This window comes from Chiloscyllium plagiosum, chromosome 40 (assembly GCF_004010195.1).
Source record: "Chiloscyllium plagiosum isolate BGI_BamShark_2017 chromosome 40, ASM401019v2, whole genome shotgun sequence".
NCBI lineage: Eukaryota > Metazoa > Chordata > Chondrichthyes > Orectolobiformes > Hemiscylliidae > Chiloscyllium > Chiloscyllium plagiosum.
The window spans coordinates 24,206,557-24,219,657 of NC_057749.1; the positions used below are offsets into that span (position 1 = coordinate 24,206,557).

A 13,101-nucleotide genomic window follows, 5' to 3' on the forward strand; every position below is an offset into this window, starting at 1 on the left:
GCCTTACTGAAGTCCATATAGATCACATCTACTGCTCTGCCCTCATCAATCTTCTTTGTTACTTCTTCAAAAAAACTCAGTCAAGTTTGTGAGACATGATTTCCCACGCACAAAGCCACGTTGACTATCCCGAATCAGTCCTTGCCTTTCCAAGTACATGTACATCCTGTCCCTCAGGAATCCCTCCAACAACTTGCCCACCACCGAGGTCATGCTCACCGGTCTATAGTTCCCTGGCTTGTCTTTACCGCCCTTCTTAAACAGTGGCATCACGTTTGCCAACCTTGCCAGTCTTCCGGCACCTCTCCTCCCACAGATGTTGCCAGACCTTCTAAGTTTCTCCAGTGATTTTTGTTTTTATTTTTGGATTCTGACCTCTACAGCATTTTCTTTTTTTTAATCTCGTAATTTGACCGGCTCCTTTTCTCTCACCACAATACTGCACCTGCCCTCTGGGCAAATGACCTACTGGCATGGAGATGGTCTACAGAGCAGATTCCCCCAATTTCAGACCTTGGTTGTTGTGCAGATCCAGGAACGTCACGCTTAAGCAGATTGGAAACAAAAGCTTATTGTAACGATGATCAGAAGGAGTTGAGTCGTCTTGGAGGGAGAATAGACCAAACCATAAGGCTGTTGTAATGTAAGTTGTAGTGTCCCTACCCCTGAACCAGGAGACCTGGGATCAAATACTATCCACTCCAGAGATGTACCATAACAACTCAGAGCATGTTGATTAAAAACATCTGAACAAAGCATGTTGGTTAATATTTGTAGGTGTGCTGCTTTGTCTGTGGTTTCTCCCAGATACCTTTTGAATGCTGTTACTCCACAGTACGTTAAAATAACTAACAGCGGCCACTGAGAGATTGATTCAAGTTGCATTTATGAAACAGCTTGGCCTTTTAAAGTGGGAGTCTTGAAAGATTGTTGGCACTGAGTTCTGGTCCCCGCTTGTTTCTCTAGCTGAAGCGTGATGCTGTTTTAAAGGCCATTTATGGTCAATGAGTTCTCTGCTGGCACTTTGCTCTGTGGGGAGAAGCTGACTATCATAAAAGCTACCAGAAGCCAGACTAACCTTTAGCCTCTTGTAACAATAAGCTTTTGAGAAAAGGGTGTGGTGTGAGTAACTTTGTTTGACTCACCTGTGGAGTAGACTGTCATATTGGGATCTAAATGCACCTCAGATGAAGGTTTTCTGGGTTGTGCAGGAACAATGAAAGGATCGATCTTTTTATCGTCACTCTTTTTAAACCGATAAGAGACTAGCTTTCCAAATTAAGCTGACGTTTGTTTGTGTTTACCCTTGAAGGATCAGTGTCTTTTGTAATTTAATGGCCGATTAGCTCGGCCATCCTTTTGAAGGTGGTGGGATAAGGTAAGAACTTTTTTTTGGAAAAAAAACCCTGAGATCCAGTGCCTTAACAAATAAGGGCTTAGAATACAAAGACAAGGAAGTTATGCCTATTGCTAAATTATCACTGATTAGGCCTGAGCTAAATGATATGGATGTTCCACTGAATTCTAGAAAGGAGGTGAGAGTGATTGCCCCTTGACATCAAGGCAGCATTTCACCAAGTGTGGATCGAACCCCCCCCACCCCGGTCAGCCATGATTGCACTGAATGATGCAGTAAGTCTGAGGGGCTGAATGGCCCAATTGTCGGGTCAGCTTTCCCAACCAAGGGCTGACTAAAATGAGATGGGTGTGAACTGACTCTAACAATGTCACTTAACTTGGCACATTTCGCAACTGACAGCATTGCTGTCATCAGGGAGTGCCGGGGATGTGTTTCCACATTCCTGATGCAACAAGCTGGAAGGATGACACTAAACCATCAGCCTCAGGGGGGGAAAAAATCAGAGGCAGCAAATGGGAGTGGTGGGGGGAAACTTCTCCAGCCAGTTGTCATGAAATTATGTCAGGCACAGTGGCTCAGTGGTTGGCAGTGCTGCCTCACAGCACAGGGACCCGGGTTCGATTCTCACCTCTGGTGACTGTCTGTCTGTGTGGAGTTTGCACATTCTCCCCGTGTCTGCGTGGGTTTCCTCCCACAATCCAAAAATGACTTGGCCATGCTAAATTGTCCATAGTGTTAGGTATGTTAGCCAGGGGTCAATAAAGGGAATGGGTCGGGGTGGGTTCCTGTTTGGAGGGTCAGTGTGGACTTGTTGGGCCGAAGGGCCTGTTTCCATACTGTAGGGAATCTAATGTATTGCTGTTTCCAGAAGATCAAAGGCTCCACGGGGTTTAAATGAATTCAGATGGAGCAGAAAATGGAGCGACTGACTAGTCCAGCCTTTCTGTCTCATGTCCTATCTTTCGCCAAACCCCTTGCTGTGTTTGTCACTGCCCTTGTGGTGACCTCCCCTCAACCTCATTGATTTGAGGTCGTCTCTAACTCTGCCCGCACTTACCATTCCCTGCTCTCTTTTTCTTTCGACTTAAGTCAGTTGTGTTCTGGCACCACCTCGATTTTAAAATTCCCACCCTTGTTTTCAAGATTTCTCTCATGACCTCTCCTTTCCCATGTCCCTCTCATCTCTGTGCTCCTCCAGTCCTGGCCCCGGTGAGCTTTTCTGATTTTTTTTTTTGTTGTTGTTAATCACTGCAACTCAATGGCGTGCCTTCAGTTGGTCCCAAACTCTGGAATTTCTTCTCCGTGCCCCTCCACCTTGCTTTCCTCTCCCAAATGTGACCCTTTGGGACTTCTCTTTCTGACTGGGTTCTCAGTCATCTGCCAAAGCTGTATGACTTGCTACCCGATGTACATAGCTAAATATGAATAATGGGCCATTCGGCCCCTCAAGCCTGCTGCACCATTGCACAAGATTATGGCAGATCTAACTATGGCCTTAACCCCAGTTTTGAGTCTATCTCTGATAACGTTTAATCCACTTCTCTTCCCCCCCCCCCCCAATTAGTCAAGAATCTTCCCATTAAGCACTTGTGAAGCACCTTGATGTATTTTGCTCTGACGGTGCTATACAAATGCAATGGTTGAAATGAGATTATAACTTTGAACACAATCTCCGATCCCACTATCCAGCCCCATGTGACCATTCTTGACTACTTTGATAACTCTGTGAGCTACTAATGTTCTTCGACCATTTCCAATCATTGTTTTCTTTGTGTCCGGTTGATTTCTTTTTCCTCCTGGCTTCCTCACATCGGCGCCTGGGAGGCTAATCCTTAATCTCCGGACAATCTGGAAAACTGAGGGGTGGTGACTCCAGCAAGGAGGGGCACATTGTCCACTGGTTTGGGGGGGATGATGGAGGAGACAAGGCTGAGTGCTCAGGGAAGCTAAGGGGATACACTGCCTAAGAAGAAATGTGTGTGCATGCGTGCACTCACGTTTTTTAAAAAAAAACTCAATCACTGCATCAGAGTGATTTTAACAAACGTTTACCACCCGGGGCTGTAAAAATCAAAAACCTAAAAACCAAGGAGGGAAAAATGGTTTTGGCGGGTGAGATAAATTTAATGGCTGTCCAGTTGTAGGAAACTGTGGGAGGCTCAGTGGTTAGCACTGCTGCCTCACAGCACCAGGGACCCAGGTTCGATTCCAGCCTCGGGTGGCTGTCTGTGTGGAGTTTGCACATTCTCCCCGTGTCTGCGTGGGTTTCCTCCGGGTGCTCCGGTTTCCTCCCACAGTCCAAAGATGTGCAGGTCAGGGTGAATTGGCCATGCTAAATTGCCCAAAGTGTTAGCTGCATTAGTCAGAGAGGGATGGGTTACTCTTCGGAGGGCCAGTGTGGACTTGTTGGGCCGAAGGGCCTGTTTCCACACTGTAGGGAATCTAATCTCAAATCTGAATTCTCTGACCAGAAATCAGTGCAAAATCACTGAAGTCTGTACCTATTGTTGTTATTTTAATGCATCTTTTTTTAATTTCAAAAATGTTCTTATTTGTAAAAATATCCTAATGTGCTTATTCATAAAAATATCTTTGTGCACATACGTAGCCACTAAAGGGTAGCATAGGAAAAAAAAATCAAACATCAGAGTTTAACTCTGTCCACAAAACAAACCAAAGGCATTTCTTGCTTGTGTAAATATTGTTTCATACATACTTGAGGTGCTGGGAGGGAGGAGCTTATGATACATCTCTGAGGCAGATGGTTAAAAATGACACAACACCAGGTTATAGTCCAACAGGTTTATTTGGAAGCACTAGCTTTCGGAGCGCTGCTCCTTATCAGTTGACAACCACCTGATGAAGGAGCAGTGCTCTGAAAGCTAGTACTTCCAAATAAACTTGTCAGACTATAACTTGGTGTTGTGTCATTTTTAACATTGTCCACCTCAGTCCAACACCGGCATCTCCAAATCCTGAGGCAGATGGGACTTGATGCTGGGTCTTTTGGACCTCCCTTCATTTTGCTGGGTGGGCACTTGTATGTTGTGGGGCACCACTTGCAGAAGACTTCTCTCCTGCCCCAGCACACGCATTGTTGACCTGAAAGAGTAAAAAATTCCTTCTTGGGTTTTTTTTTTGTTAAAAAAGAAAAGACTGATTTCAAATGTGTGGTAGGATTGCCTTTGGAGTGCACTCAGGCAGAGAGCTCCCTGAGTGGCTGAGAATTGATGTTTAACTCCTGTTTGTTCTTCAGTGAACAAATGGGAGGGTGTTCAATGCTCCCCCACCCAACTCCCAAAAAATACAGGGGGTAAATGTGTCATAGTCTCTATTAAATTGAAAAGAAACCCTTTTTTACCCAGGTAGTGATGAGAGCATGGCATTTGCTACCACATTGATTATCTTCACCTCAACTAGTCAATGCACTGTGGGGGAAACTAGGTATATGGTCAAGGGAGTAAAATAAAACAAAGTCTTGCTGGGGGTGAGATGAGATAGGGTGGTTCAAAGGGTTGCATGTTCAAGATAGATGAGGAATCTTTCTGAGGATAATAACTGTAAAATTCTTTACTGCAGACGGCTGGGTCATTAAGAATATCTAAAGGCTGAGATAGATTAGATTGGAGTCATACAGCACGGAAACAGACCCTTCGGTCCAACTCGTCCATGCCGACCAGATATTCCAACCCAATCTCTCGTCCATGCCGACCAGATATTCCAACCCAATCTAGCCCCACCTGCCAGCACCCAGTCCATATCCCTCCAAACCCTTCCTATTCATATACCCATCCAGATGCCTTTTAAATCGATTCCCTACAGCATGGAAACAGGCCCTTTTGCCTAACAAGTCCACACCGATCCTCTGAAGAGTAATCCACCCAGATCCCTACCCTATACTTACCCCTAACTAATGCGTCTAACACTATGGAAAATTTAGCATGGCCAATTCACCTGACCTGCACATCTTTGGATTGTGGGAGGAAACTCATGCAGACACTGGGAGAATGTGCAAACTCAACACAGACAGTTGCCCGAGGCGGGAATTGAACCCGGGTCCCTCGTGCTGTGAGGCAGCACTGCTAACCACTGAGCCACGGTTCCGCCATAATCAGAAAGGGAATCGATGGTTATGGGGAAAAGGCAGGAAAGTGGAGATGAGAATTATCAGATCAGTCATGATCTCATTGAACTGTGGAGCAGACTAGGTGGGCTGAATGGTCTACTTCTGCTCTTGAATCATATAGTCTTGTGTGATGGTTCAACAAGGGCATTCAGACCAAAGGTTTATGCCTGGTGTCTGTGCTGTCAATGCCCCTGTACAAGATTTAAGATTGAGAGATTTAATCATTGGAATTTGCTTCCTATGAATTGTCTTTCCTGTGACTGAACCCTTTTGGTTTATGCAGCCCAGATCTCATTACTCCTGAAATTTTCTCTGAAACACAATGGGACATGCTGGCCTTGCTGAAATGACCCCCTTTAAAGCCAGATGACTTTAGCAAGTGTACACTAGAAATGATGGATCAGAATGTTGCTGAATTTGATCAGCCTTAAGTTTGCGTTATGTTCTGGGACTCCTTGCATGGCTCCTGAATAGTAAATTTGTTGAAGGTTGTTTTTGGATAATTAAGTTACAAATCAAATTGTTTTCTTGGATAGCTCCTCTATTTAAGTAGCTTAAGAGAGTTAAAAAGAAAAAGGGGAAATTTGTTTCTCACTGGTATTAGGGGGTTAATGTGGGCTGGGTTAAAAATAATCTTGTATTTATCCATTCCAAATGCATAGGACAATCCCGGTTGAAAATTTCGAGAGAGAAGGAATTTTGCAATGAATGGTGAAGGTGCCTGGCTCACTCACTGAGGTGGACAGGAGGCTGGAAGAACACAGCAACCTAGGCAGCATCAGGAGGTGGGGAAGCCGATGTTTTGGGTGTAACCCTTCCGAAACGTTGACTTCTCCACCTCCTGATGCTGCCTGGCTTGCTGTGTTCTTCCAGATTCCTGCCTGTCTACTATGAATTCCAACATCTATAGTTTTTTTTTGTCTTTCTCACTGAGGTGGACATGCACCACCTGGTGTTTGCCCTGTGTATTGAATGTTTGTTTTCCTGCCCTCCCTCCCTCCCCGCCCCAGGCTGAAGCAGACGTCGCCTCTCTGAACAGACGCATCCAGCTGGTTGAGGAGGAGTTGGACAGGGCCCAGGAACGCCTGGCCACCGCTCTGCAGAAGCTGGAGGAAGCTGAGAAGGCTGCAGATGAGAGTGAAAGGTGAGGAGGGCGGTTTTGCCAGCGTAACCTTTATCTCTGGATCACTGAGCTCTCGTGCCAATCTCATTCTCGAACCAGGGTCTGACCAGGGTGCCACCCTTAGGGGGCATGGCAAGCTGCCAGTCAGGATGGGATCAAACAGTAGCCCACCTTAAATCTGGGTCTCACTGCCCATTCAGCCACCTAGCCTCCCTCAACAAGTCCAGGTTCCCATGGCAACGTGCATGTTGACATGCATATTACTGCCCGGCACTCTGGCAACGATGGTAGAACCTTCCATTTTGGTCCATCTCCCAGCCGACCAGGAGATTCTCCTGTTTTTGCTGCTGACCATTGATGTATCTTCAAAGAAGTTGTATGTTTATCCTCCACCTGGTTGGCCGAGTTGGTTTTGAACCCAGGACTTCTGGTCCTGAGGCAGAGACACTACCCACAGCACCCAAAACCAACACGTGCAAATCTCTAGCTGCAGTCTTTTAAATATGAACGTATGGTAACGACCCTTTTAAGAGTTCCTTAGATTAAAAATCATTTGGGAACAAATTTAATTAGCTTTATTGATATTAAAGCACAACAATGTTACTAGATTAGATTACTTTAGATTAGATTAGATTAGATTACTTTACAGTGTGGAAACAGGCCCTTCGGCCCAACAAGTCCACACCGACCCGCCGAAGCGTAACCCAACCATACCCCTACATTTACCCCTTACCTAACACTACGGGCAATTTAGCATGGCCAATTCACCTGACCTGCACATCTTTGGACTGTGGGAGGAAACCGGAGCACCCGGAGGAAACCCACACAGACACGGGGAGAACGTGCAAACTCCACACAGTCAGTCGCCTGAGGCGGGAATTGAACCCGGATCTCTGGCGCTGCGAGGCAGCAGTGCTAACCACTGTGCCACCGTGCCGCCAGTTATATAGCACCTTCCATCATAGGGAAAGGGAATTTCCCAAGAGCTTTCTCAAGGATTAGACTCCAGCAAGTTCTGGTGGTTAATGTTCTCCAGCAAACTCCACTTTTTCTTTTAAGCGAGAATATTTTGAGGAGAACTGACATTACACACTTCAAATCCTACACCCTGCCCTGAAGTTGGGGTTCCACACCTGGCTGGGTTCTGGCAGTCTCTGGGGATAGATTTTGCTGAGTCGCCCGAGATGAAATGGTGGGCATCGAGTGGCACCTGTCCACCCTGCGATGCATGTGGCCAAGCCAGAAATCTGGACATGTCCTGGAGGTGGTTCTTTCTTGTTAGCATTTGTGGAAGGTTAATTTGTTTTCGCTGGGGAGGGACTTGTATGTTGTAATCACGTGCTCAACCAGTTATTGGGTATCTTGACTGATTTCTATGATGCTCTGCTCTCCATCCTCTTCTGCCTGCTTGTGTTAGCAAGTGAGAAGACCTAGCTGGATTTCTTTAACATCATCATATCATCCAGTCTTTGAGAAACAAGGATGGCCGCTTTGGCATCAGTGCCATGTTAGGAATGAGGGTAATGTTTAAAAGAGGGAAGGATGTTGGAGGATTATGTTACTCACCATTTTTTTGCGCACATTGACCTATAAAGGCAATGCTTAGAAGTTCTAAAATACCTCAAAGAGTTGGACCAAAGGGTCTGTTTCCATGCTGTACATCTCTATGACTATAAGTGGCATTATTATTGACTAAGTCTTTAGAAATTATCTTTTTAAAATCATTTTCACCCCTTCCAGTCTGCTACCATGGTTGGCAAAAGAGCAGGCTTAGCTTTGAAGGTTGTTTTAGAAAACCAGTTGTATATTTTCTTCAATTCTTCCCCAGTGGTTCTGCTTGCTGAAGTAAAAATGAGTGATGAAGATTTGTTTTTGTGCTCAACTCTGTCTGTGCTGTTAACCTGTCTAATCATTGCTACACCCTAGGGGTTAATTACTTTGAGCCATTCTATCCCAAGTACCTGTGCTGACCGCCATTCTATGAATATTACCCTGGACCCCACTGTAGGACGCTGCCTGCTCGGGTTGAAATTGTAAACATAAGGCTTAGTATGAGGGAAGTCTCTGCTTTGATCACCATCTCTTTTATTTATTCACTCCTGGGACATGGTTGTTGCTAACATTTATTGCCCGTTTCTGGTTGCCATTGAGAAAGTGGTGGTGAGCTGCTTCCTTGAATCCCTGCAATTTGTGTGCTGCAGGTAGACCCACAATGCCCTTAGGGAGGGAATTCCAGGTTTCCGACCCAGTGACTGAAGGAACTGTGATAAATTTCTAAGTCAAGGATAGTGAGTGGCTTGGAAGGGAACTTGCAGGTGGTGGTGTTCCCATGTAACTGCCCTTGTCCTTCAAGGCGGAAGTGGTTATGGCTTTGGAAGGTGCTGTCTAAAGATCTTGGGTGAATTACTACTGTGGAACAGCCTGCCTGCAACAGTAGTTGACGTGCCAACTTTAAGGGCATTTAAATGGTCATTGGATAGACATTTGGATGAAAATAGAATAGTGTAGATTAGGTGGGCTTCTGATTGGTTTCACAGGTTGGCAAAACATCGAGGACTGAAGGGCCTGTATTGTGCTGTAATGTCTTATGTTCTATGTTCTGCAGTGCATCTTGTAGATTATACTGACTGCCACTACTGAACATTGGCACTACATCACTGCCTCCACCACCAATCAAGTGGGCTGCTATGTGCTTGATGGTGTCAGGCTTCTTGAGTGCTCAGAGCTGCACCCATCCAGGCAAGTAGGGATTATTCCATGACATGTGCCTTGTAGATGGTGGACAGGCTTTTGGGAGTCAGAAGGTGAGTTACTCATTGCAATATTCCTGGCTCCTGGTCTGCTCTTGCAGTTTGTGATGAGTCCATCATTGCAATATTCCTGGCTCCTGGTCTGCTCTTGCAGTTTGTGATGAGTCCAGTTGAGTTTCTGGTCCATGGTAACCATCAGGGTGTTGGTAACTGGGGAACTCAGTGGTGGTAACACCATTGAATGTCAAGAGGCAGTGGTTAGATTGTCCCTTATTGGAGATGGTCAGAGTGTGGTGTGGTGTGAATATTGCTTACCACTTGTCAGCCTAAGCCTGGATATTGTCCAGATCTTTGTCATGGTCATAGAGTCATACAGTACGGAAACAGACCCTTTGGTCCAACCTGTCCATGCCGGCCAAGTTTCCCAACTAAACTAGCCATGTTTACTGAAATTTGACCCATATCCCTCTAAACCATTTGAACATGGACTGCTACGATTTCTGAGGAGCCGTGAATGGTGCTGAACATCGTACAATAATCAGTGAGCATCTCAACAATAGTATCTCTTTTTGATTTTAATTTTTATGCTCTGTATAAAGGAGGAAATTAAGAAGTGTTGTGTTGACTCCCCCCTCAATGGGAGGGGAAATGTTAATAATGAAAGTTTGAGACCATTGGTAATAATGGTTTGGATTGACTAACTGGGGTGGAATTGGTGTCTGCTGACCCATCTTGTGCAAAGGCCAGGCCAGAGACAATTGTTTTTTTTCCCCAATGTCCCATCAAAGCCAAGATGATGAGACTCCCTGAGAATGAAATGGAAGCCTCTTCCAAAGTTGCATTGGTGAAAAGATTGGTGGTGGGGGTTAGGAAAGATTGACCATTGCACAATGGCACCAACAATGGGAATGTATTGTAGTTCTGCGCTCATCTGTGCTATTTTGCTCTCCTTTCTCGTACAGAGGCATGAAGGTCATTGAGAACAGGGCCCAGAAGGATGAGGAGAAGATGGAACTGCAGGAGATCCAGCTTAAGGAAGCCAAGCACATTGCAGAGGAGGCTGACCGCAAGTATGAAGAGGTTGGTCTTTTGCGTGGCACCTGCTCTGTGTGGAAGATGATGCCAGGGCCGAAAGCTTTATAATCCTGCAGTTGGAATGAAGGAAATTTAGAATTCATGCCCATCCAAAAATAAGCATGATATTTTTCCATTTTCTACATCAGCTGTCTTGCCAACCCTTCTGATGTGGAATATTTTTAGAGGGGGTTAGCGTTCACAGTGCAGAATAAGGCCATTTGCCCCTTCGAGTCTGCACCAGTGCTCTGAAGAGCATCCCACCCAGATGACCCCACCTTCCATTCTTCTAGCTTCACATTTCCCATGGCTAACCCACCTAGCCTGTGTGTTCCTGAACACTACATGGGCAAGTTAGTATGGCCAATCCACCTCACCTGCGCATCTTTGGACTGTGGGAGGAAACCCACGCAGACACTGGGTGAACGTGCAAACGCCACATAGACAGTCACCCAAGGCAGGAATCAAACCCAGGTCCCTAACGCAGTGAGGCAGCAGTGCTAACCACTTTGGACTGTGGGTCATACTGCTGTTTAAACCTCTATCTAGTGTCCTATCTCTTAAAAGTCAACAGACAGGGGGGATTTCCATCTGTGTTGGCTAGCAATCCTGGTCCCAGTGGCAACAAGCCAGTGGTTGACCCATTGCACCTTTGAACAGTTTTGGACATTAGTGCTTGCTGATTATGCTGTTGGACTTGTATTTTCAGTCCCTGGTAGATGTAGGTGAGTGTATAATTAATTATACACTGGTTGCAAAGTACAACAATAACTGGTTTGGAAGAACCAACTGGACAGGAGCTGAGATCTCTAATGCAGTGAGCTGTTGTGATCTGGATTGCACTGCCTGTAAGGGGAGTGGAATCAGATTCAATAATAACTCCCTGTGTAGAGAAATGGACATAGAACTGTTAGCAAGGTTGATGATGGATGAATGGTTTGGGCTAATTATGCTTGTTATGTTATGCCCAGTGAGCTAGTATAGGTACAATGGGCACCTCTTTCTGGGCCCATTTGTAAGGGGGCACGTTTATAAGTTTCTGTTTCACTGAACTTGCACACGCTGTCTTCGAGGAGAACTCATTTCATAATGTCTCAGACCTTGGCCGAAACTCACGCTTGTGTTTTTTATCTCCAGGTTGCACGTAAACTGGTGATCATTGAGAGTGACCTGGAGAGGACTGAGGAGCGGGCGGAACTCTCTGAATCGTATGTATTGTTTCCACTGCTGTGCATTGTGTGTGAAACTAAATGTGCTTTAAAAGCCAAGCATTAAAACCTGCTTAGAAACATGTTGTGCAAAGCCACTTGGAAGAATCAAATCTTTGAGGACAGTGACTGCAAATCTCATCGTGTTTTATGGAAAAATACCATTTCTAATGTGACCTTTTTTTGGTTATGAAATGAATCATTAGAAACCATAATCAGATTTCAACAAAGCCTGTACTCAAAGAATGAAAGCACTAATGAAACACATCCAGATGTGAAATGTCCATGGCTGTGTCTGTTTTGGGGATTTTTGTTTAACATGTTATCTCTTCTTCACTGCATGCTTTCATTGCACATTACTGTGTGGCCACGTGCAATTCTCGTGATCTGTTAGTCGGGCTCGCCAGGTGGAAGAGGAGGTTAGAATAATGGACCAAACCTTGAAATCTTTAGCAGCAGCAGAAAGCAAGGTACTGGAACTAATACACTCTATGGCCTTGCCTTGCTCCCTCGCACCACTGTGTGCTATCTAAACACATCTGGTGCGGAATGGGTTGTGCCATGGTGTTTAGGAAAGATTTAGCTCATTTTTTCCCTCTGCTGCCCACTCTGCATTCTGCTGTTGGACTTTCAGTCTTCACTTTATTTTGTTTATCTTGTTTTTGTTTCCTTCAGCCGTGGCCTAAAAGCAGTTGATTCTTTTAACAAAAGTTTACAACTCCCTTTCCTTTGGTAAACTCACTTTTCTGGACTTCCCTCTTGAAGTTGTTCCCTCCTTTCTTGGTGAGAAGTTATTTGACACATTAAACTGGAGTCAATTCTGAAGGCATCAGCTGCTTTAAGGTTACCTTTTTGTACACACTGTAAGAGCTGTTTTGTTAAATTTCCTCTATTTTTCCTTCTTTCCTTTGCTTTCTCTTTCACACTCCTGTCTGTCTTGTTCTGTCTCTCTCTTTTTCTTACCCCATTCCCTGGCTTGTAAATGGTGTGTCTGTCTGTGTCTGTCTGTGTCTGTGTCTGTGTCTGTGTCTGTGTCTGTGTCTGTGTCTGTGTCTGTGTCTGTGTCTGTGTCTGTGTCTGTGTCTGTGTCTGTGTCTGTGTCTGTGTCTGTGTCTGTGTCTGTGTCTGTGTCTGTGTCTGTGTCTGTGTCTGTGTCTGTGTCTGTGTCTGTGTCTGTGTCTGTGTCTGTGTCTGTGTCTGTGTCTGTGTCTGTGTCTGTGTCTGTGTCTGTGTCTGTGTCTGTGTCTGTGTCTGTGTCTGTGTCTGTGTCTGTGTCTGTGTCTGTGTCTGTGTCTGTGTCTGTGTCTGTGTCTGTGTCTGTGTCTGTGTCTGTGTCTGTGTCTGTGTCTGTGTCTGTGTCTGTGTCTGTGTCTGTGTCTGTGTCTGTGTCTGTGTCTGTGTCTGTGTCTGTGTCTGTGTCTGTGTCTGTGTCTGTGTCTGTGTCTGTGTCTGTGTCTGTG

At 45.4% G+C, this 13,101-nt stretch overlaps 1 protein-coding gene across 5 annotated transcripts in view; it reads left to right on the forward strand.

Moving 5' to 3' along the window:
* tpm1 (tropomyosin 1 (alpha)) overlaps nucleotides 1-13,101 on the forward strand; it is a 46,985-nt gene that overhangs the window by 11,319 nt on the left and 22,565 nt on the right. For 3 of the 5 annotated variants that reach the window (XM_043680597.1, XM_043680596.1, XM_043680598.1), the window contains 4 exons: nucleotides 6,497-6,630; nucleotides 10,322-10,439; nucleotides 11,571-11,641; nucleotides 12,036-12,189. In XM_043680597.1, the coding sequence (XP_043536532.1) occupies nucleotides 6,497-6,630; nucleotides 10,322-10,439; nucleotides 11,571-11,641; nucleotides 12,036-12,174 (462 nt within the window). In that variant the 3' untranslated portion in view covers nucleotides 12,175-12,189. Of the gene's footprint in view, nucleotides 1-6,496; nucleotides 6,631-10,321; nucleotides 10,440-11,570; nucleotides 11,642-12,035; nucleotides 12,190-13,101 lie in introns of those variants that run through there. The other 2 variants (XM_043680599.1, XM_043680600.1) reach the window with 1 other exon arrangement.